Source organism: Chenopodium quinoa, unplaced genomic scaffold (genome assembly GCF_001683475.1).
Source record: "Chenopodium quinoa cultivar QQ74 unplaced genomic scaffold, ASM168347v1, whole genome shotgun sequence".
Lineage (NCBI taxonomy): Eukaryota > Viridiplantae > Streptophyta > Magnoliopsida > Caryophyllales > Amaranthaceae > Chenopodium > Chenopodium quinoa.
Window position 1 is genome coordinate 1,344,008 of NW_018742770.1, and position 22,308 is coordinate 1,366,315.

The 22,308-nt window shown below is 34.7% G+C and overlaps 2 protein-coding genes and 1 long non-coding RNA gene across 3 annotated transcripts; 2 read left to right on the plus strand and 1 right to left on the minus strand.

Moving 5' to 3' along the window:
- Positions 1 to 1,116: 1,116 nt before the first annotated feature.
- Positions 1,117 to 5,818, plus strand: LOC110724481 (zinc finger BED domain-containing protein RICESLEEPER 2-like). Its single transcript, XM_021903901.1, has 7 exons — positions 1,117 to 1,153; positions 1,273 to 1,393; positions 1,978 to 2,202; positions 2,305 to 2,650; positions 2,965 to 3,303; positions 5,396 to 5,401; positions 5,645 to 5,818. The coding sequence occupies exons 1-7, from the start codon at positions 1,117 to 1,119 to the stop codon at positions 5,816 to 5,818; spliced, it is 1,248 nt and encodes a 415-aa protein (XP_021759593.1).
- A 276-nt stretch (positions 5,819 to 6,094) lies between these two features.
- LOC110724525 lies at positions 6,095 to 8,625 on the plus strand. Its single transcript, XR_002512000.1, has 3 exons — positions 6,095 to 6,492; positions 7,265 to 7,324; positions 8,409 to 8,625. It is a non-coding gene; the product is annotated as an uncharacterized LOC110724525 (long non-coding RNA).
- A 2,327-nt stretch (positions 8,626 to 10,952) lies between these two features.
- On the minus strand, positions 10,953 to 15,337 carry LOC110724596. Its single transcript, XM_021904009.1, has 4 exons — positions 15,097 to 15,337; positions 13,705 to 13,798; positions 13,487 to 13,591; positions 10,953 to 11,367 (listed from the first exon to the last, which is right to left on the minus strand). Exons 1-4 carry the CDS (start codon positions 15,270 to 15,272, stop codon positions 11,098 to 11,100), a joined length of 645 nt encoding a protein of 214 aa, XP_021759701.1. The 5' UTR covers positions 15,273 to 15,337; the 3' UTR covers positions 10,953 to 11,097.
- Positions 15,338 to 22,308: the final 6,971 nt, after the last annotated feature.

Genomic DNA, 22,308 nt, shown 5'->3' on the forward strand with positions numbered 1-22,308 from the left:
TATGAGTTGAGTAATTTTGGTTGACTAGTATACAATAACAAAACGAGAACACTTTGAGCCAGATTGGGTCAAATCAAGTTTTGATAGACTAAATCACGAATGTGGATAATTTTTGATAGATTAAACCACAATTAGATCAGACTAAGTGCTTTCTTGGTTCAAGTCTTGTTTAGGTTAAAATGATTTCAGGCTGATTGAATTAGATCATATCACAATTCGACTGAGTCAAAGTTTGATTCAAAATTTTTTGTTTAAGAAAACAACATATTGTAATGTTGTTCATTTAATTTTAACATTTTATATATAGATTGAGTTTTTGTCAACTCTATTGCAACATTTTGACGGAAGCAATAATGTCTTTAATTTTGTATTTGTATAAATTATAAAATATTAATATTATGAAAATATACATTGTAATTAATTCAACGACATAATGCATGACAAAATTTGGTTGAGGTCAAACCGTTACAATTTTTTTTATTTTTTTGTAAAGAGAGAATATATGTTTTACATTTATTATTATATATTTTCATATGTAAGAAAATCTGAAAAAAAAGGCTTTATAAAGAGAAAATAGTGAAATAATTATGCATAAAATAATTTAGTTTTGCGCTTAATTAATTGGTGAGACTTGAGGGGAAATGGGCTTGGCGCCAGGTCAATAGTAATTACTCCCAAAAGCACCGCCAAAAAATTCACTCCAGTAAAACCTAAAATTACTAATCTCATTTTTTGTCACTGGAATTTTAATTTCCTTCAAGCTCCACTCAATTAAACGCCTCCTTCAAGCTCCAAACTAACGCCTCCTTCAAGCTCAAGGTCAAGGTTCCTCCAATTTTTATTTTATTTTTTTGAGTTTTTGATATTTTTTACCTCACTAATATACAGATGACTTGAACAAGTCAGAGAAAGACTCTAAACTCAGCAGCCACCTGACACGTTAGTGAAATAGTTTCGAGCTCAATGCTATCTTAGTTTATAACTAGGGTATCTAAGTTGATGTACTGATGGATTATACTGCATACATTTTAGCCATACACGTGCAATTTTTATACTTCGTATATATATTTTTATTGTTTGATTTCTATTTTATAATTGGATCTCCCAAAAGATATAATGGAGTATGCAAGCAAGCAATTAACTATGTTGTATTGTAAGCAAGCAAATTTTGGATAATGCATATGAGAGAGGTAATGAAATAGTAATTAATTATATTTCAAATTATATAGTAACTGTTTTGTTTCTTATTAATGTGAATATATGTTTTTGCAGCCCTTGACGATGAAGACGAAACATCTCGTATTAATAATCATGTAGAAGGTCTCGAAGATTCTCAACCTTCTCTGAAAAGAAAGAATCAGCCTCTAATAAAGAGGGCAAACGTACTTCACCAGTTTGGAATCATTACAACTTCATTAATACACCACAAGGTTTAATTTGTTCGTTCAATGCAAGTATTGCAAAATACCAAAAAATATTAGTATAACAGTCGTGTTGGTACCTCTAATGCTAAAAGCACTACCTTGGTTGTGATTCTTATAAAAAGCACTTAGAAGAAAATAGTAATGATGTTCCTGCCAAACGATTTTTTTATCATAAAATCTTTTGCAAATTATTTGCTGAAGCTATACTAGGTCATGGATATGCATTGAGTAAGGATGAGCATGAAAGGAGTAGAAAATTGCTTTCTTATCTAAACGCTGATGTGAAGACAGTTTGCAGAAATACCATGACCAAAATTTGCGTGTCAGAGTATGATAGCTTAAAGAAACAATTTCTGACATATTGAGCACTGACCTCTAGAGTTTGCTTGACTTGTGATTTGTGGCAAGCATATACTGTAAATGCGTATTTTACTCTTACTGCCCATTTCGTGGATAATACTTGGAAATTGCAATAAAAAGTTCTAAATTTTCGCCATTTTCCTCCGCCTCACAATGGCTATGACATTTATGAGCTTGTGCAATCTTTGCTTAGAGAATGGGGTATTGGTAAGAATATTTTTACAATCACAGTTGATAATGCCAGTAGTATGAATGTTATGGTTGATAAGCTTCGGTATGATTTAGGTGTTCTTTCTTCTTTGCCAATGGATGGTATGTACTTTCATATTAGATGTTCGGCACACATTTTGAATTTAATTGTGAAAGAAGGTTTGAGTGTTATTGATGAATCTGTTATTAAACTTCATGAGCTTGTGAGGTATATTTCATACTCTGATGGAATGAAAATTAAATTTCAACAATGTGTTATAGCATCTAATTCTTTTTTTAAGTCGAAGTTAAGATTGGATATGCCTACCAGATGGAATTCTACTTATTTAATGCTTCAAAGAGCGTTGTCAGCTAAAACCCCTTTGAGTTTGTTTGCTACCAGAGAGCATAATTTTGAGTTTGATCTTTCAACAAGTGATTGGCAGTCCATACAATCTATATGCGACTTTCTTGAGCCGTTATATGAGATTACTAAACTCTTTTCTGGTTCAGATTACCCTACTGCTAACCATTATTTTGCCAATATTGTTAGTATTGAGAAGCTTTTAACTGATGCACATATTCATGATAATCTTAAGATAAGGGAAATGGAAATGAAGATGCACAAGAAGTTTGAAAAGTATTGGTCTGATTATTCCATGATTTTGTCTTTTGCTGTAATTTGGACCCTCGTCACAAGTTTGATTATGTGAAGACCTTGTATGGTATATTATATGTTGATGATGGTATTGATGGGTCTGGAAGTAAGGCACAAGCAGTTTATTTGGAATTTGCTGCATTGTATAATCTACTCCATGTTCATCATCATCATCATCCTTACGAGGTACATCAACATCGCTTCCGCCTCTTGCATTTCGTGCACCATTTATGATCAGCAATATTTATGAGGTATTTTTTTTTAGTTTTTTTAATTTTCAAATTACATTACTACGTTCCTTTAAAAATTAATTTTAATTATCTATTTTTACAGCATTTTGATGAAAATGTCGCTAAGCATAGAATCAGCGGTATTGCATTTGAACTTGATTCTTACATGAATTTGCCGCTAAGGCCTCGAGTTCCAAATGAGGATTTTGATATACTCAATTATTGGAAAGAACAATCAGTTTCCTTTCCGATCCTCGCCCGAATGGCAAGAGATATATTAGCCATTCCCATAACCTCAGTTGCTTCCGAATCATCTTTTAGTATGGGTGGTCGAATCTTGAATAAGTGGAGAAATTGTCTTTCAGCACCACATGTTGAGGTTTTGATTACTTCTAAAAATTGGTTAGATGGTTATGATGAAGAAGAGGCTGAAGGTAATGAAGTTAGTGTCGAAACTTTATTTTCTTCCTAATTATAAATAGGATCCGATGGATTGGTGATGGCATGTTGAAGATGTTGTGCTTAACATTTGACGTTATTTGGATTGTTATGTTTTGATTGGTGTTGTACCTCTAAGGCTCTGATTAGTGGTTGTCTTTTGGGTTGTTATTCCATTATTGCCAACACCATTGGTTGATATCCATCATTATCTTAATACTTCTTCTCCTTGTCTTTTATATTTATTATATTTATTGTTATGACTTAATTAATAAAAGCAAACAAAATAAATGATTATCTATTGACTTATAATAATGTTTTAACTTTGAGCATTTTGCAAATTTTATTTAATCATACATGTATAACTTTTATCTTTATTAAGGCCTATGATACTATAACTTTTGCATGTATTTGTTAAATTACGAATAACTTTTGAGAAATGGTGTATTTCGGTGAGAAATCTATAAAACCACCTTGGTGCGTTACATCTTACAAGTTTAATTCTATATATTAGATTTTCGGCTCTTTGTTTATATTTACTTTGGATCCACCATATGTTAATGTGTATTATAGTTTTTCCAAAAGAAAAAAAAAAATAAATAATAAAATAAAATAAAGTACTTGTTTGAAATTAAATTTTTTAACATATGTTGTATAGATATCTATTAACCATAAGCACACTTCACAGCAAAGACATGTAATATTAGGCTACTAGCTAGTGTAATTATTGTATGGAAATATAATTATATTTTGGATATTTTGATTTTTAACACCACACAAAAGGCTGAAAATATTTTTTAACACCCCCCAAAAAAAAACTTTTATTTTAACACCACATAAAAATTTAAAAATTGGAAGTTACCACCAGTTAACGTTATCTGTGACAGAAAATTGACGTGGGTCCCACAATTTGGTTTTAACTCCAATTTTCACCTCTGCATTCCACGATTTCTTCCTCCTTCATTCAATTCTCAATTATTACACAATTTTAGGACCACCACCAATCAACAAATTGATGCCCCGAAAGTTGAATAAAATAAAAAAAATTAGAGTGCAAAAAAGAGAGAAATCATACCCATACCCAGAAATCATACCCAGTACTCACAGTCATTAAGACCACCACCACCTCCTGACACTTTCCGGCGAAGGCAGCAAAAGCAGAGATAAAAAAATTCAAAAAAAAAGCAAAAGAAAAAAAATTAAAAATCAGAACATCTAAATCACCGGATTTCTGCCCAAATTTCATCGGATTTCTGCCCAAATCACTTGCGTTCAATGACCCTAACCCTAACTCCCGGATTTCTGCCCAAATCACCGGATTACTGCCGGAACTTGGCCGGTTTTTTGCCTGCAAAGTCACCTGGATCTGGGTGCGAATTCGATGGACTTTGAGCAGCGAAACTCGTCGAATTCCAGCCTAAAATTGCCGAATCATCATCTACAAACACAGTCGGATCTTTACCCTCGAATTGCGTGTTTCTTGGCCTTCGAATTGCTAGTTCCAGGCCTTCGAATTGCTGGTTTTTCGCTGTCTAATTCGTCCGGCATTGTTGGATAGAGAGAATGAAGGAGAAAGAGATCAGAGAGAATAAAGGAGAAAGGGATCAGAAAGAATGAAGGAGAAAGAGAGGATAGAGAAAGAGATCAGAGAGAATGAAGGAGAAAGAGAGGAGAGAGAAAAAAAATCAGAGAGAATGTCGTGTGAAAATTGGAGTTAAAACCAAATCGTGGGACCCACGTTAGTTTTCCGTCACAGATAACGTTAACTGGTGTTAACTTCCAATTTTTAAATTTTTACGTGGTGTTAAAATAAAAGTTTTTTTTTTGGGGGATGTTAAAAAACATGTGGTGTTAAAAACCAAAATATCCTTATATTTTTCGTACTAGTACTCATTTTCAAAAGTATAATACAAAATAGAAGGAAGTAGGTTAAAATAAAAGTGTAAAATTCCGCAATTTCTATTTACGATAAATTTAATAACATTTTCAAATTAACTTTTAACTAAAATTGAAATCTACGTCAATTTTGAGTCAAAATAATATCAACGCGGGTCAATATAAGTTGGTTTAGCGACTTGGATAAAATCTGATCACAGGTTCAGGTAAGTAGTAAGTTATGTTAGGTGTTTATTATTTAAAACTTAATCAAGTTGAGTGTTATTTCGGGTTCAGATCATTAACAGGTTGGGTCAAATCAGTTGTCGGTCAATATCCATTCAGGTCGGTAACAAGTTATGACAAGTTATAATCAATTTCAGGTTCTAAACAAGTCGAGTACTAATCGTGTTCGGATCATAATCAAGCCGAGTCAAATTGGTTTTCGATTAATATCAAGTTGATTACAGGTCCGGGTTCAGGTCATTATCAAGTCTATTAAGTTATCAGTTAATGCCGGGTCTGTTCAGTTCAGGTTACATGTCACTGTTTTCACCTACTCTTCTGGTATGGGTCGGATACAGATCATTGCCGATTCAAGTCGGGTTTTCAGGTCAGGTCAGATTTTGGCAGCTCTACTTTAATATTCAGTTTTGAAATTTTAATAATATTCTTGAGAGTTTTACTCTTCTGGTGGATTCTAGAGTTTTTACAGATTTATTGTAATACCCCGTATTTTTTTATGTATTTTATAAATTATTTAATTAATTATAAAATATATATTTTAAAATACTCAAGTATTTTAATTAAATATTTAAAGGGCTAAAGTATTTAAATTATTGAGTTTTATAAAAGTATAATTTATTTTAGGCTAAATGTTTATAAATCTTTTAGGCTCGTTTAAATAATAGTATGTAAACAATCCTTACATACTCCTTGTGGACCAACCCATTTCATTTAAGTAAGCCTAATTCTTCTATTTGAACCCTTATGGGTCAAAGATTTCATGACTAAAGTCCATTTGTTTATTAAGTCCAACCCTAATCTTTATTCCCTACTCTATAAATACCTCTCAATACCCAAAATTTTCCCACACAAGAGATCAAAAATTAGATTTTGGGGTAAGTAATCTTTTCTTTTTTTTTTTCTTTCTTTTCTTTTCTCCTTTTTCTTATTCTTTTCTTTCCTTGCATGCTGCTTTGGTTCATGCGTGAATGCATGGCCAATTGCTGCTTTCATGTTTTGCAGCAACCTCACGCCACTCCCCAGCCAGCCGGCCACCTCCCGCCGGCGACCCACGTCGGCAACCATCCCCACCGTGAGCCACCTTTCTCTCTATCTCCTCCTCCTTGTTTTAAATTATTGTTTTATGTAGTATATATTTTTGGGTTTTGATTCTTGTTATTTAAATATGATTAGTATATTTTATAATTGTGTTTTGATAACTAAAGAGTATAAATTTCTGATTATGTATGGTTTTAAATTATGGTTTTTATAAAGTATTAAAAAGTTAGGGTTTTAACTATTAAAGTGTTGATTTTTAGGGTTCTAATAATCAATTAAATTAGGGCTTTCATTCCTATTGAGTTTATAAAGATTAATTAAACATAAAAACTGATTTTCGGTAATCAAATTCCGATCTCCGTTCTTAATTATTTTTAATCACGTTTTAATCCCGCTGAGATTATAACTTGTCCGATTTTTACAAATAAATAGTGTTTTTCATGTGTAAACAACGTTCTAATAATGATTCACTACCTTTGGTAGTGAGTATCACCCTCTCGCGGCCAAAATCAGCCTCTAAATAGGGTTTTCGGACAGTTTTTGATTTTTGACAAAGGTTTAATGTTTTAAAAATAATTTTCAAATTTATTTTGGGGGTTTAAATTTTAAAAAGTGTGCTGGAATTTTTATATAAACACCATTAATGAGTTTTTACTTTGTGGTTTTAATTACCCTCTTAAAGAAAGAGTTTTAAAGGTTTTAAACCAAAATTTCAGCTTATTAGAGAAGGTTTAAAGTGTTTAAAAGTTGCTAGAAATTTGTGTAATCAAGGAAAAGTAATTGAGTTTATGTATTTGATATTGTAGGAGACTTTAAGTTGAGTAATTTCTAGCATTGTGGCTAGTTGGAAAGATGATTTAATTAAGGTACGTATAAGAATACGAGAAAACTTGATTTTAGGAGCATGTTTAGGGACTTGGAAAAACCTAGAATCATGCTAGGGAACTTGTGGATTGGTTGACATTGTTTGGTAATGAGTTGATTGATGATAAATGTGATGATTGGTTTAATTTATGTATGAGAAAATTTGCATTGATTTTCCTTATGAGCATTATTTATGCAATAATTTGCAAAGTGAGCTTAGAGGCAAAAATATAAGGATATATGGAATGAATTATTTTAATTACTTATTCATTTGTATTGAAATGGAATGAATAAAGGTAGAGTTAAAGTCTTATAAGACAAGATTGTAAATATGAGGTGCCTTATGCATTTAAGGTGTTTATACACCGAGGTAGTTAAAGGATTCAATAATAAATGTTGTTTGTCACTGATAAATTAAGAATTGAATTGGAAACTTGAATGATTTGAATGATTGATGTATGATTGGTTGTGTTGTTTGCATATGAGTCATCACCAAATTTAAACTGGTAAATCACGTAAAGTGCAAGAAGGATGAGCAATAAAACTCTAGATTTGTGCACATATAGAGTAATGACAAACAGGGGTTGGGGTTCACGGGGTATTAGCCGTGCACTTTTCAGAGGCCGTCTGATATACGAGTCTCTTGTTTTATATTCTTTTAAAATTATAATGAGTTAGATGAGATCTCATACTAGCTATGGCCACGGAGTCGCGCCCGTATGCCATTGGATGTTTATTAATGTCTTCCGAAAGGAGGCATAGGGTTTTCTTATTTAATGTTCCGGAATGGAGCACAGGGGGACAACCCGGTCTATTTCTTAATCCAATTAAATTAATGAAGTGATCAATACTATTAGAGAAACTTAGTAATGAGTAACAATTGAATCATGTGTTCGAGTCAATGATTATATTGTGAGTGTATGGAATGCTTGGTAGTATCATGCTAAGACTCTTTACTATATTTCGTAGCTTGTATGTACTCAGCGATGCTGATTGCGTGCTTTTGTGTGTTTCTCTTGGTCATGGCCTTCATCTTCAATGACCCTGTAATGATCCAATTCTTACACTTGTAAAATTGGGGAGCAGATTAATCACAGGTTTTTGCATAAACTGACTTGCATCAGGGTGATGGGATTTGAGTGGAGCGTTGGCTGATTACTTAGCTTAATTTATACCATAGATTAAATTTTATTTTGGTTCTAATTCCATTTACTTCCTATTTTACTGGATTTTGAATAAGGGCCGTTATGGTTCCAACTTGTAAGACTAAATTGAGTTTTGACTTTTAGTTTTGAAATTTATATTCTTTTTTAAAACTAAGTTAGTTTTCCGCTGCTGATTTCTAAAACTAGCCTTAACGTTTGAACACGTGGCGGTAGCACGCCAGTAATTCACTCACAAGTTATTAAAAGAATTTACAGGTTAATACAGGTTTTAAAGAGAGAATTATTGGGGTGTTACATTTATCGCTAGTAAATCTCTTTGTTCGTATAAGGAATTGTGCTTGCTTTTCCTCCATTAATTCCGATTGCATCTCATGTTTAGAGAAAATAATTAACCCCTAAATGATGTGATTGATCAACATTTATAGGGAAAGATGAATGAACTTGATTAGGGTTTTTGACACTAATGAGCCGTATAAATTAGGGTTTCTTAGGATTTGGTCCTCGGTCAACTCATGGGAGCCCACCAGAGGGTTTGCATCGAGGTTATTTTCGTAAGTTTATTGTTCATTAGCCTACTAAGGGGGTCCAAATATTAGCCCCACAACAAATTCGAAAGGAGTCTCTAGCGACTTGTTAAAAAATGATATTAGTGAGCGATGACTACCTATGTGCGAATGAGCGACAAAGGATAACCCTCGGGTAACCCCTGACTGAGCAACGATGACAGCCCAAATCTGGCTAGGCAACAAGGGAAGTTAGGCCAAGAGGGGAGCCCTCAGCCTGGCTGAGCAACAAGAGAGCCCTTGGCCTAGTTGGGCGACAAATTGCCCAAGACTGGGCGATTAGGTGCCCAAAGGGTGCCCTCGTCTTGTTGGGTAACGAGGTGCCATTGGGGGCACCCTTGTTTTGTTGGGCAACAAGGTACCTTAGTGGTGCCCTCACCTTGTTAGGCAATGGGGTTTACAACTCGCTCATTGGAGCTTGCTAGCCCCTTGATTTGCGATGGTATGTATGATTTGCCTTTTGGATAAGGTGATTGGTGCACGATCTTGTAGTGATATAGTGTATTATCTCAAATGGTCTTGTAGAGCATAATCTTAGCACATGTTGATCGAGCAATGTCAAACAAGAAGTATTAAGTTTGTTTTATAACTTTTGTACATTACATCTTTTAAGATATATAAAGGTATTAGTCTATTCGAATTGTTAGATGAAACTAATTGAAATTCAACATTAGGGCTAATGAGCCTCTTGGATAGGTGATATAGTGCACAATTCAACCCTTGGGGATAATGAGCACCTTGAATAGATGTCGTGGTGAACAAGTGAATATTAAATAGTTATAAAAAGAAACAAAAAGAATAAAGGTAACAAAAACAAATCTCAAAGAATTGGAAGTGAACAAAGGGAATTTAAAATTTAGGGTTTGTACAGTTTACATGGGATATACATCAATATCATAGATCTCTTCTTAGACTCTTCTTCCCCCCCCCCCCCCCCCCCCCCCCTCTTCCCCCTTTATGAAGCTATTTTAGATAACATTTTACCATTTTTTAAAAAAGGAGCAAGCCCAGGTTGCTCACAATGATAAACAATTTCATGTTTATCAAATGGCATTTTAGTAAATATTTGATCTTGAAAATTGTGTTGTGCATTAAAAAAATTGTTTCTCCTTTTTTCCACATGTCATTGTCAGACGAAAATTGATGGTGTTAGAGACTTTCATCATTTCTTCCTCCCACCCAATTTCTTGTTCTTCATCTTTTTCCTCTCGCGCCTTTCATCATCTGCTTCCTCCAACACCATTTCATCATCACCAACACCACAAGGTGCAGCAGAAATTTAGTGCAGTACCTCTAAGCTCAATCAATCGTGAGCTTCAATGGAGGAATTAGTGAGCTTCAATGGACAACTAACATTTTCTCCACCGAATTCCGGCGGCGAATTGATCTAAACCCTAAGAAAAATAGAGAAACCAAGGGCATGGTTAACCCTAACGGATAGGGTTTTGTCGTCCTTCTTTATTAAAGCTACTCATGAGCTTCAATTCCTCCATTGGAACGTTTAGAAGGGGATGAAAGGAAGAAGAAAAAGAAATTGGCAAGAGAGAAAATGTTACAGAAGGTCTCCACTAACGTTGTCAATATTCAAGTTACTATCAATATCATTTTTACCCCTAACTAAACACCTTAAAATATGTTTATACTCCTTGATAAACATTTTAAGTTTATCATAGTGATAAACTTAAATTTGCTCTCACAAAAGTACTACTATTTGACAAAAGTTTATAAGATCTTATCCTCAAAAAAAAGTTGTTTAAGATCTAGTAGGCATAATTTTTGTACCTTTTTTCTCATTCTTATGGAGTCCTATTTCAGGTGCAAGTATATTAATTTTTTCCTCAGTTAATGAATTTTTCAAAGCTGAATTTTTGTGAAAGTAAAAAGGGAATAAAGCTTCACTCTTTTTCTTGGGAAAATTCGACTAGTATTATATGTTATTGGCTGATAAATTGAGCTGTTACAACGAAGGGTAAAAATGTTACTTCTGCACAGATTAAACTCCCTATCCCAACAATATTCACTGATTTCTTTCACAAGCTAGACAGTTTACTCAGACTCTAGAGCAGCTATTTCATATCTAATTTCTTCTAAGTGTTCATTTATAGAGGTCACTGCCTCTTGCACACCTTGAACGGCTTCCTTAACAGCATTATCATACTCTGCATCTGCCTCTGCTTCTTCAGTCCCAGCTGCATCAGTTAACTCGTGGACATGCACACATTCATGATGCATTGGCTTTTTAAACCTACAATTTTCATGAGTTACAACCCGTTCAGATGGTCGCCCAGCCTTCTTCAACACCTGAATTGTTGCAGTCTTTCGACCAACAGAAACAGTGTCAGATTAAAAAAAAAAAAAAAAAAAAAAAAAAAGGACACGTCTATGTCTATTGAATTCAGTAGGTTCAAGGTGATGGAATTTGCAGTATGCTGAGTTCACAGATATGGAACCTCAGATTAATAATATGATAAAGGGAAATTAGAGCACTGGGGTACCTCAGATTAATAATATGCGTTCTTGGCATGGACAAATCGGGAACCAAAATCCTTTCAAGTTATTTGTACAGCATATGATTGGTAACTTAGTACAGATTTTAACCAAAAAATAAATAAACCAACTCCACAGCAGACAAAGGATTTAACACCTAAGGAGGACACAAGGTCAAACAAATATTCTTAGAGCTAAGAATATATCCAAAAAGAATCTACAGCACTTAAATGTATCAGACAGAAATTACCTGCTGACTGATTGCACTTTCCCAACAACAACATGATTCATCAACTGTGACGTCCTTCAATGAAAATATATAGGATATCCATTTCACACGCTAAAACTACATGATTCATCAGCTGTGACGTCTTTCAAGGAAATTAGTATGGCACATTGGCACAACCAGAACAAAATTTTGAAAACACTAAGGATGCGTATGCTGATTGGAAAAGTTCATGCCAAAGTTCCGGCCTATACGCATGCTAAAGTGAGATCCACATTACAAATTCAGTAACAAACAGAAGCCCTAGATATCTTCCAAAATTTTAAAATCTGCTGATTCTCCATCTCTCCCTCTCTTTCCAGTTGATTACTCAAACTCCATCCTAGGAAGCATCAATTTAGGTGAATACTGGGCAAGCCGTGCATTGTGCTTGCCATAGTGTGATGTCAACACAAACACCAAAGGGATAAGTAACGAGTTACACCAAGATAGTACATATGTTTCTTGTTGCAAATTAACATTAAGAGCTGATATATATGCACTCTAGGATACAGCTGGTTTCATAATTTGTTCCAATAATAAGCGCTATAGTTATGCACCACCTTGTATGTTTCACCCTTCCACCATTAGGGGTGAGTGCTTAAAACCACATATTTCCAATTTCATTGCAACTTGCTTGACTTTCCACCTTTAATAATTTCTTAGTTTTTACACATAATTCATTTATAGTTTTCTAATTTTTATGAACAAATATTGATTCTTGCTACCTTACAAGTAAAATATTCAAACCGCTTAAATTTCCAATTTCCAACTCATGTTCAACTTAGATTTTTAGGTGCAAAACTATCAATCTAAGCAGGAGTGGGAATGCATAAAAAGTAATGGACATAGCTCCACCAAGTAGCTCTTTAGTGGAAAAGAGTTCGGCCTGTGCCTACAATGACTTCGGAGCATCCGATCACAAGCAGGCAGAAGGATATAACATTTACCCTCATCTTTACCATCCTACCACCCCCCCCCTCCCTCTCTTCCTCCCCCTGTCTTCAAGGGACTAACACAAAAATCAGACTAATTATCAAACTACTGAAAAAAATTCTGTGAGCAAAGTGCAGCACTGCAGCCTCTTCATAAATTTCACTTAAATCACCATTACATAGATGTATGCAATAGTAATACATATAAGATATAACAGCTGCTGCTACGGAAATTAAAGAAGAAAAGCAATTATATGAGCAAGTCAAACATGGAACAAACTTGAGCCTAGGAAGTATATTTTACTTAACATGTTTCCTTAAGGGTTAATAAGTTCAGATAAGGGTTGATAAGCCTAGGAAGTATATTTTACTTAACATGTTTCCTTTATTGGCAAATTTAACATTACACTTTTCCTTATTTACCCTCACCTTTTCAACATAATAAAAACATTATACCCTTTATTACCCTTCCCTCATCTTCTATCACCTCAGTCAGACCCATCATTCCTCACTGATCACCGCCACATCCTCTCTCCCTACTCCACGTTTTCCATGGAAGACACCACCCTTATCTCTCCTCTTCACCGACAAGTAAGATAAGTGAAATTCAGTGAAGAGAACACTACCTAAGTATATCAAGTTTACACACTGACAAACTTGAGCAGTATTAGCAAATCCAAAACAGATCCTAGGAAGGACTCCAAGTTCTTGTAATAAATGTGTAAAAGCTGTAAATTAATGATCTTACCAAGTGCAGTTTTTGCTTCTCCAGCTCTTGAACAGACCTCAATAATCTAGCCAAATCATCTCTAAAGCAGTCAGGATTCAGAAATTGGGATTCAATCTCACGAACCTGCATCAGAAAATGAATATTAGGGTTGTTCAGGTAAATAAAGAAACAATTACCAGCACAAAAGGCAAACAGAAACGCAAAAGATAGAGAACCTATGCGATCACAGGTCTTACTTGTTTTGAGCAATCACTGAACTCTATTGTGACCTCACTGCAAAGCTGTTGGTAAGTTGACTCCACCCCTGAGATCATGTACTCAGAAAAACCACTGTTGTGTTTTTCAATAAATCAGATTAACAAAAGAAGATATATTTAACATTAAAGCTAACATATTATATAAGCAATGAAAATCATCACCAAGCAAATTGTGAAATCATATTCTGCAACAATACAACCTTTTGCACCACACTACCATTTATAACAGGGAATTGACTTATATGTTTCATATGCAACATTTTTAAAAATGAAAAGACTTGAATTCAGTAAAACATCAATTAGATTCTCCAAAATTCACTAAGCAATGATTACTGATCATAGAAATGGCTATTCAAGCATAAACCCGTGATAACATGTAAAATTTTACTTTTTAATTCTCGTCTTGAACCAGTTTAATTAAATTTACCGTTAAATTTATAATCCTCTAGCCTTTTAATGCTAAAGTGATGCTTTTCCAACTTAAAAAAGTACAAACATGGATTCAAGGTTTGACCTTTGAATAGACTAACATTTTAGGAATTTTCACTCGACAAGGAGCACAAAAAATCATTCTTACCATAATATTCAATTAATGATGATGTGAAGGGCAAGTGCCTAAACAAGTGATCATCAAAAATCGTATGCAGAGGGTTTAAATACAAAAATTTGTATGTAACCTATCTTTATTCTCCTCAAAAAATTAACCTCTCCTGCCACCGATGGAACCGGGATTTTATCATTTGACACAAAGATGAAGAATAAGTTCAAAATTTCATGTCAACTAATTCACATCCCATGTTGACATAGCAAAATTCTCTCATTGAATGCTTCACAACCTAAGCCAAGATATCAATAAGCAGTTTTGATGATAACAAAGAAGTAAATGTCTCCACATTACACGGTTAAACACCCCAACTATTCGAATCAAATACGACTGACATTCAAAATTTAATTTTATTCCAATATCATTCTTCAATAGGATGCGAGTATTTTGGCACTTGATCAGCTAATACAAACCATAGTAAATTAACATACTCAAATCTGAAAAGCTGTAACCCAACTGATCACTGAAATCTGTCATAAACATCTTAATTATTTCCACCAATTTAACAACATAAAGGGCATAAACCAAATTAACTCCCACAAAAACTCATGGGAGCCTAATTAATTAAAAAAAATTAAAAAAAAAAAAAAAAAAAAAAAAAAAAAAAAAAAACACAGCACAAGGAAACTAGTATTATGCCTAAATTACTAGAACAACAATTTCAATCCGTAAACTCTATGAATTTAATTAAATTGCTTTTTGACGATAGTAACAATAAATTCAAACTAAAAAGTATGACAATTGATAAAAGGGTTTAGGGTTTATACTCTCGTAATTTGGCATAAGCTTCGGCTCTTCGTAGCTGAAGAGAGAGAAATTTGCGAAGCAGATTGAGGGTATTAGAACTTGAATCTTCCATTTTCTCTGAAATTGTCACCTTCTCAAAATTTTCCATGACTGATTTTGTTTTAGAGGCCTCATTAGTATTGTATTTTGTATTCATATGATCTCGTTTAATTAGCCTAGTGTCTTGCCCACCACTCCGACAGATTTTATGACTCTAAATGCAAGTACTACCTCCATTACTTTTAATTCCAACATTATTAAATAGGAAAAATACACTTTAATAATCTTAATTATTGGCGATTTACTTTAAATAATCCCAACTAAAGCTCGGCACGGGCCGGGTTGGCCTGGCACAAAAGTCGGCGTGGCACGGCAGCTGGCCCGGCCTGGCACGGTTGTCGCCTAGCGTGTCGTGGGCCGTGCCACGGACAGAATTTGCAAATTTTCAGCACGGCCTAGCACGAGCCTGCCTCTTGGCTCGCGTGCCAACCTGTCAGGCACGACTCGTGGCACGGCCCGACAGGCACGACTCCTGGCACGGCCCGCGTGCCGGCCTGGCCTGGCATGCCAATAACGGCTATAATTAGAGTCGTTGTTGCTCAATTGTGCCGTTGCTCTTCCTCTCTTTCTAACGACCATTAACGGCTCTTTTTCCCAATTTGCCTATAAATACCAAATTTCACTTCACTTTCAAATCACAATTCAACTCATCTCTTCTCTTAATCTCTTATTCTTTTATATTCTCTAATTATTATTTATTAATATCAAAAAAAAGTTAAAAATCGTAATCGTAATTAGTGGAAAGCGTTGAAGCACGGTTGTAAAATCTAACTAATCTTTATTATTTTTGTTAAAATACTTATTATTATTATTGTTATTAATTATTATTATTGTTATTGTTATAATTATCGTTATTAATTATTATTATTGTTATTGTTATAATTGTCGTTATTAATTATTATTATTGTTATTGTTATAATTGTTGTTATTAATTATTATTATTGTTATTGTTAAAATTGTTATTATTGTTAATTATGGCATCACCAAACACGAACAATCCATCATCCTCTAGGAAAGCCCGTGTAATACCCCAAATTTTTGATTATTTTTAATCAACGATTTTTCTAGTATACAGTTTAAGTTAATAATTATTTTCAAATTTAAAAAAAAAAATTTAATAATTATTATTTTGTTCCCATTTTCGGATTTATTATTTTAAAAAAAAAAAAAACTGATTTCGGAGCTTCACAGAAGCTGATTTTGAAAACAAAAAAAAAAAAAAAAAAAAAAAAAAAAAAAAAAAAAAAAAAAAATTTAAGCTTATCTTTTCAAAGCTAGTAACAAACTCAAATTGAAATTGGGTCTTATCTTTTGAGTATTCTAAAGCAATTAAACCTAAGATTTCTAAGTTATATATACCCTAAATCCCATAATTGATATGCCGTATACAAACACTATCAAATAATACCCATCTCTTTGATATATCAACGGTAAGCCATGGTCCTTCTTCACCTTCTTCCTTCTTAATAACAATTGTCAGCCAACCCATTACGAATTACACTTTCGTTCATTGAACCTTCTCTTGATTTCTTGTTTTACCTACTCAATTTCTTTAATCTTCTTGCTTCTTGGTGAACTTGTAATTGACGAACTGAAAGGTTTCTTTTCAAGAAAATTGGCTTGTTTCTCCAAGTAGAAATCTTGAAGTATCTTTTTTCTTTTTGGAGTTGGTGCGTGAGTTTGCAGAAGAGGAATGGAAAAGTGTGGTAGTGGAGGAAGTAGTATAGTGGACCATTTATTTATTTAGTATACAATTCCTTACAATTCTAACACTGTTGACTCATAAGTTTTATTTCCGTCTCGTACTACTCCTAACTTCGTATTAGATTATTAGCTATACGAGTAGGACTGAATTAGTTTATTTTATTGTTTGTTGTAGACGGAGGCTACTAGGTGAACGTTTTGGAGGTTATTTACCTTGAGATTTTACGCGCAATTCAAGGTAATTTTCAATGTCCATCATCTTTAGAATCCCGTTAGGAAATTGTTTTAAATTATTGTGTGCCAACTATGTGCTTACGTAATTATACGTGATGGATGTGTTATCGTATGATATTATGGAATTATATTATATACTAGTTTTTCTATAATTGTGTACTAGTATGGTATTTTCGAAAATTTGATTATTTGAAATCGTATGAGTTTTTTTATATATAATTAAAATCGTGGGAATTGGATGATTGATTATATGTGATTGATGGTCTCCAAGTCCTATTGGGAAACGAGTTGTAACTAGTATGTCTTGTAAAATGACTCTGTTTTAAAAATACTGAAGCTAAAATATTGTTACTTGAGATTAAACTGATTTTGTGCAATACTCGTGTGCAATGTGATCGGACAATTCAATCTAGTAAGATGTACATTAATTAAGAAGGGAAATGAAACCCGAAAGGGTGAAGAACAGGTTGCCCACTAGTGGTATGGTTGCTACTAGTTGGTTTAATTAAAGTATATTGATGTTTAGTCTTCCTCCTAATCAATGGGTATTAGTGAGGGGTGTGCACACTAGGGACATTCTGTTTAATGTTTGGCCATTTGGGGTTACACACGACCCTCTGTAAAGTAGGTGGTGACAGGGACTAGTCCCGGCTTACTGGCGCTCTCTTTCCCTTTCTTAATTAAAGTAATAAATTTTATGTGACAACTTGATTTTTTTTTTCTTGTTATTATGGTGTTGATAAAAGTGTGTTGGGTAAAATGTTTTCGAACTAAAATTATTATTTTACGGGATGGAGTTGGAATTACTCGGTTTATCTGATTTTGGGAGTTTTCTCTCTTTTCTTGTTTCTGATTTATTTTGCAGGTTGGTTAAAGGGTACTCGGTTACGTGTGAGGAGACGTTAGAATAATCACGTAACTAAGATTTTTTTTTTTAGTTAACTCTGAACTTAGTTATTTTCCTTTCATTTAATGTTTTAAAATGTTTTACAGTTTGGATGTAACGACTATTTTATTCTTGTCGCCACTTAGATCACTTAGTTATAAATGGTATTTCGTTTTGCTTTGCATTTATTTTCTATGGAAAATAAGTGTAGCAGTAACACTCCCAAGGTTCGATGGTCGGTTTTGAAAGAAAAGGGTTACTCTTATTGTTTATAATGACCCGAATTTTGGGGGTGTTACAGCCCGTGGTAATAGTTCTAGGGAATCACCTAATCTAATTACCCCCCCCCCCCAATTTCAAGTCCGACCAATGACCCCGGTAACGTCCCCCTAGTCTTTGAACAATTTAGGCACGATGGTATTTCCGGTTTTCAACCCTATAACATGAATAATATGCCCGGATTTCCACCATCGAACCAATTCCCACCACCAAACCAAATTCCACAATTTGGTCAATTCCCACCTAATTTTTTTGACCCACAAAATTTTTATTCTAGCCAAGGTAGCCAACAAGATACCCTAAATGCCTCTGGTTCTACTTCTAACCAACAAATCCAAGAAATTAGGTGGAATTGACCCCCAAAAGGGAGGAAAAGCACTACAAACATCCAATTCCCAAACACACAAGAGCAATGGTTAACCGAAAGTGATATGGTAAATATCAAAAGCCGCAAAAGTGATGTATGGCATTATTTTCTACTAAATAAAGATCAAACAAAAGCAAAATGTAAACATGTGGTGATATATACTCGGCACAATCCAAGTCCGGGATGGGACACTAATGTAGACACATGAATAGTTGTGCAAAACTAGCTAGTGATCCAACCCACCCAAAAATTTCCCAATTCCATCCACACGGCTTTACCTACAACTATGAGAGGGATAGGGATGAACTAGGGAAAATAATAGTACACGCCGAACAACTTTTTTTTTTCTCCGAAAGTGACCCATTTAACACTTACATTAACAAAGCATTACAACCCCAGCATAAAAGAATCTCTAGGAAAACTGTTCGTTCCGCCGCCATGAAAAACTTCCTAGAGTACAAAATGCGGTTACAAGATGAATTGAGTAAACTTAATTGTAGAGTGTCTTTGACCGCCAAACTTAATTGTAGAGTGTCTTTGACCGCTGATTCTTGGGATCGTGGTTATAAATATCACTATTTATGTGTGATTTGCCATTGGGTAGATGATCAATGGTTTTTACAAAAACAAATAATTCATTTCAAAATGTTAGAATACCCCCACACTGGTATTAACATTGCTCACCATTTAATGGAAGCAATAAATGAATACAACCTTCGAGAAAAAATCATGTCTATGACATTTGACAATGCAACCTCAATGACATATACTGCTAATTATGTCAAACAAAACTTGACCGATGTAATATTAGATGGTGACGCACTTCATACTAGATGTGTTTGCCATGTTCTTAACTTATGTGTACAAGATGGAATTAGAGCAATTGGTCCCTACTACAACAAAATTAGAGATGCTATTATGTCTATTAATAGCTCAAACATGAGATACCAAAAATGGAAGAGTTTTCTAAAACAACAAAAGATAAGAGCAATAAAAATCAAAACCGATTTCCCTACTAGGTGGAATTTCACCTATGACATATTAACTAAGGCAATTGAGTACAAGAATCTGTTGACAATTTTTTACAACCAAAAATTTCCAAACAATGCTATATATGAGGATGATTGGGATAAATGTGAACGATATATGCAATTTTTACAGTTATTATATAACATGACGTATTGTTTTTCTTCTGTTTATAATCCTTGTGCTCAAAACTTTCTTTCAAATGCATGTTTACTCGCCCAACTTTTCACATTGGGTATGATCAATATGATCAGTATCTTCCAGCAATGGAAACAAAGTGGCGTAAATATTATAGTGAAATTCCTTTGATTGATATTTTTGCTTCCATATTAGATCCTAGGTAAAAGTATGAAAATACATTTATATTAGTTGACATTTATTTTCAATACATGGTTCTTGACGATAATGTAGATACCTATAAGAGTAATGTGAAGGATCAGTTTTTTGCTTTATTTAGAGTCTATGAAACCAAATATGGCACCGTTCCTCGCTTAGGCCCTTCCCAACCATCCAAAAACGTAAGTAAAAAGGCCAAACATTTATTTTCACAAGCTACTAACTTGATTTCAAGGTTTTCAGGTGATTCATCAATAAGGAGAACGCAAAGCAATGTCTCGGAGTTACAAATGTACCTGAGTTACGACTTCACCAAGGGCATGGATGACAATGAGATAAACAGCCTCGACCTCCTTGCATGGTGGAAACAACAAAGCACGAAGCATCCAACTTTGGCGGCAATGGCACGAGACATTCTTGGTATCCAAGTCTCCTCCGTTGCCTCCGAACGAGCTTTCAGCGCATCCGGGAGGGTTTTAGACGATAGAAGAACAAGTCATTATGTTTTTCAAATAACTGAAAATTGAAAATTGAAAATTATTTAGTTTTTCAAATAATTGAAAATTGAAAAAAAAAAAAAAAAAAAAAACGAATAAACCCACAATGTACATTTAAATGTTAGCCATTATGTTTTGAGCAAGTCCCATCATAGGATGTTTCTCAATATGTTGCTGACTTACCCTCTTCCTCCTCCTTCCTTCTTGCTTTCTCAATGTAACAATGGCGATTTCTTCACCAAAATCTCAGTCAACAACCCAACAACACTGCATACACCAATCCTAACCAACCATTTTCGGCGGTCATTTCCTACGGCGAAGCCACAAAATTTTGAAATTAAAAATTCCATAAGTAACTCAGAAGTTGCTTCAATGGTGGGAAGAACACTTAAAGACTGCTTCAATTCGCGGCGGTAAGCTGGCCAACCGAACAAAATATATCCTAGTAGCAAAGTATGTAAATTAGGCCCATACTAGCCCCTTAGGGAAAGGTATTTGCTAATCGTCGGGTAGTTGGAGTGATGAGGCGGTATGGTGCTATGTCGTGGGGTTGGAGCGGCGGAACAGAGGTAGCCGTGCAGTGGGGAGTGTTGATGGTGGCAGTCTGGTGGAGTATAGCTAGAGGAGAGGGAAAGAGGGTAGAGGGTGGGGGGGGGGAAATCATAAAATTACATTGTTATCCTTATATTTATTGGTTGAAAAGATAACTTTAACCCTTTGAGAAACCTTATGTTTCTTAATTGAGAAACTTGTATTTAGCCTTATGTTTTCATCTAGATTGTGAGAGAATATACAAGGAGGCGGTGTTTGCATTAAATTTTTATTTATTTATTAAAACTAGCTTTTAGGCCCGTTCTAAGCACGGGTTGTGTAAAAGTTATTACTTATGTTACAAAAATCATTTACAAAATATAACTTTTACATTCTTATAACAGTTGTTTTGGGGTTTTCTGATGTCCTGCGGGAGAGTTACAATTCCGGGACAGGATCCGTGCGCATGTACCTGCAAAATAACGGAGACTCCTTGTGGTGGGAGTTCCGCCTCGGACGATCAAGTTAGTACTTGCTTGAGGAGTGAATAGTGCGGAAAAGTAAAGGTTGGAAGATCTGGTTCCTCTAGGTGAGGAGTGATCAAAGTGTTTAGGTGAGTGTAATTAAATCTCTTAACCTCCTTTAATCAGGATTAATTAGAGTATTTATAACCTTGGGAAACGTGCCAAATACTAGGTTTAGATTAACCTAGGGCTGACTGGGCTTCCACAAGACTTTGGGCCTAGGTGGCCGATTTTCCCATTTGTCATGGGGGAGGCCACGTGTCGTAGCATAAGAGGTCCAAGGTGGACTAGTCAATACTTGACACGTGGCAGGCTCCAATTGGTCCATGTGGCGGAGACTTGGCGGAGCCTGAATGGTCCACTTGTCAAGTGATGATTGTTAGGGAAAAATCCCCTAATCATTTGCCCCTCACAGGTGGCACGTGACTGTTCACATGTCACCTGTGACAGGTGTCGGCCTGTAATAGGCGACGACCTGCTACAGGTGTCGCCCTATGACGGGCCGAGCATTTTTCCCGCTCGTTTTATGAATTTGGAAGCGACTCTTTGCATTCTCCTTTGCCCTATATAAAGGCATGTTGACCAAGTCTTTTGTTCACATTTGCGAACTTTTTCAAGAGAACTCTCGGACCCCTGAACTTGAGCTCTGACTTTTTGGACGACTGCTTTTACTAACCGCTTGTTTTTTGTGGGACGCCTGTTCGGTCAATCTTTTCATCCAGAATTTAAGTTTCAGGTAACCGACTGTT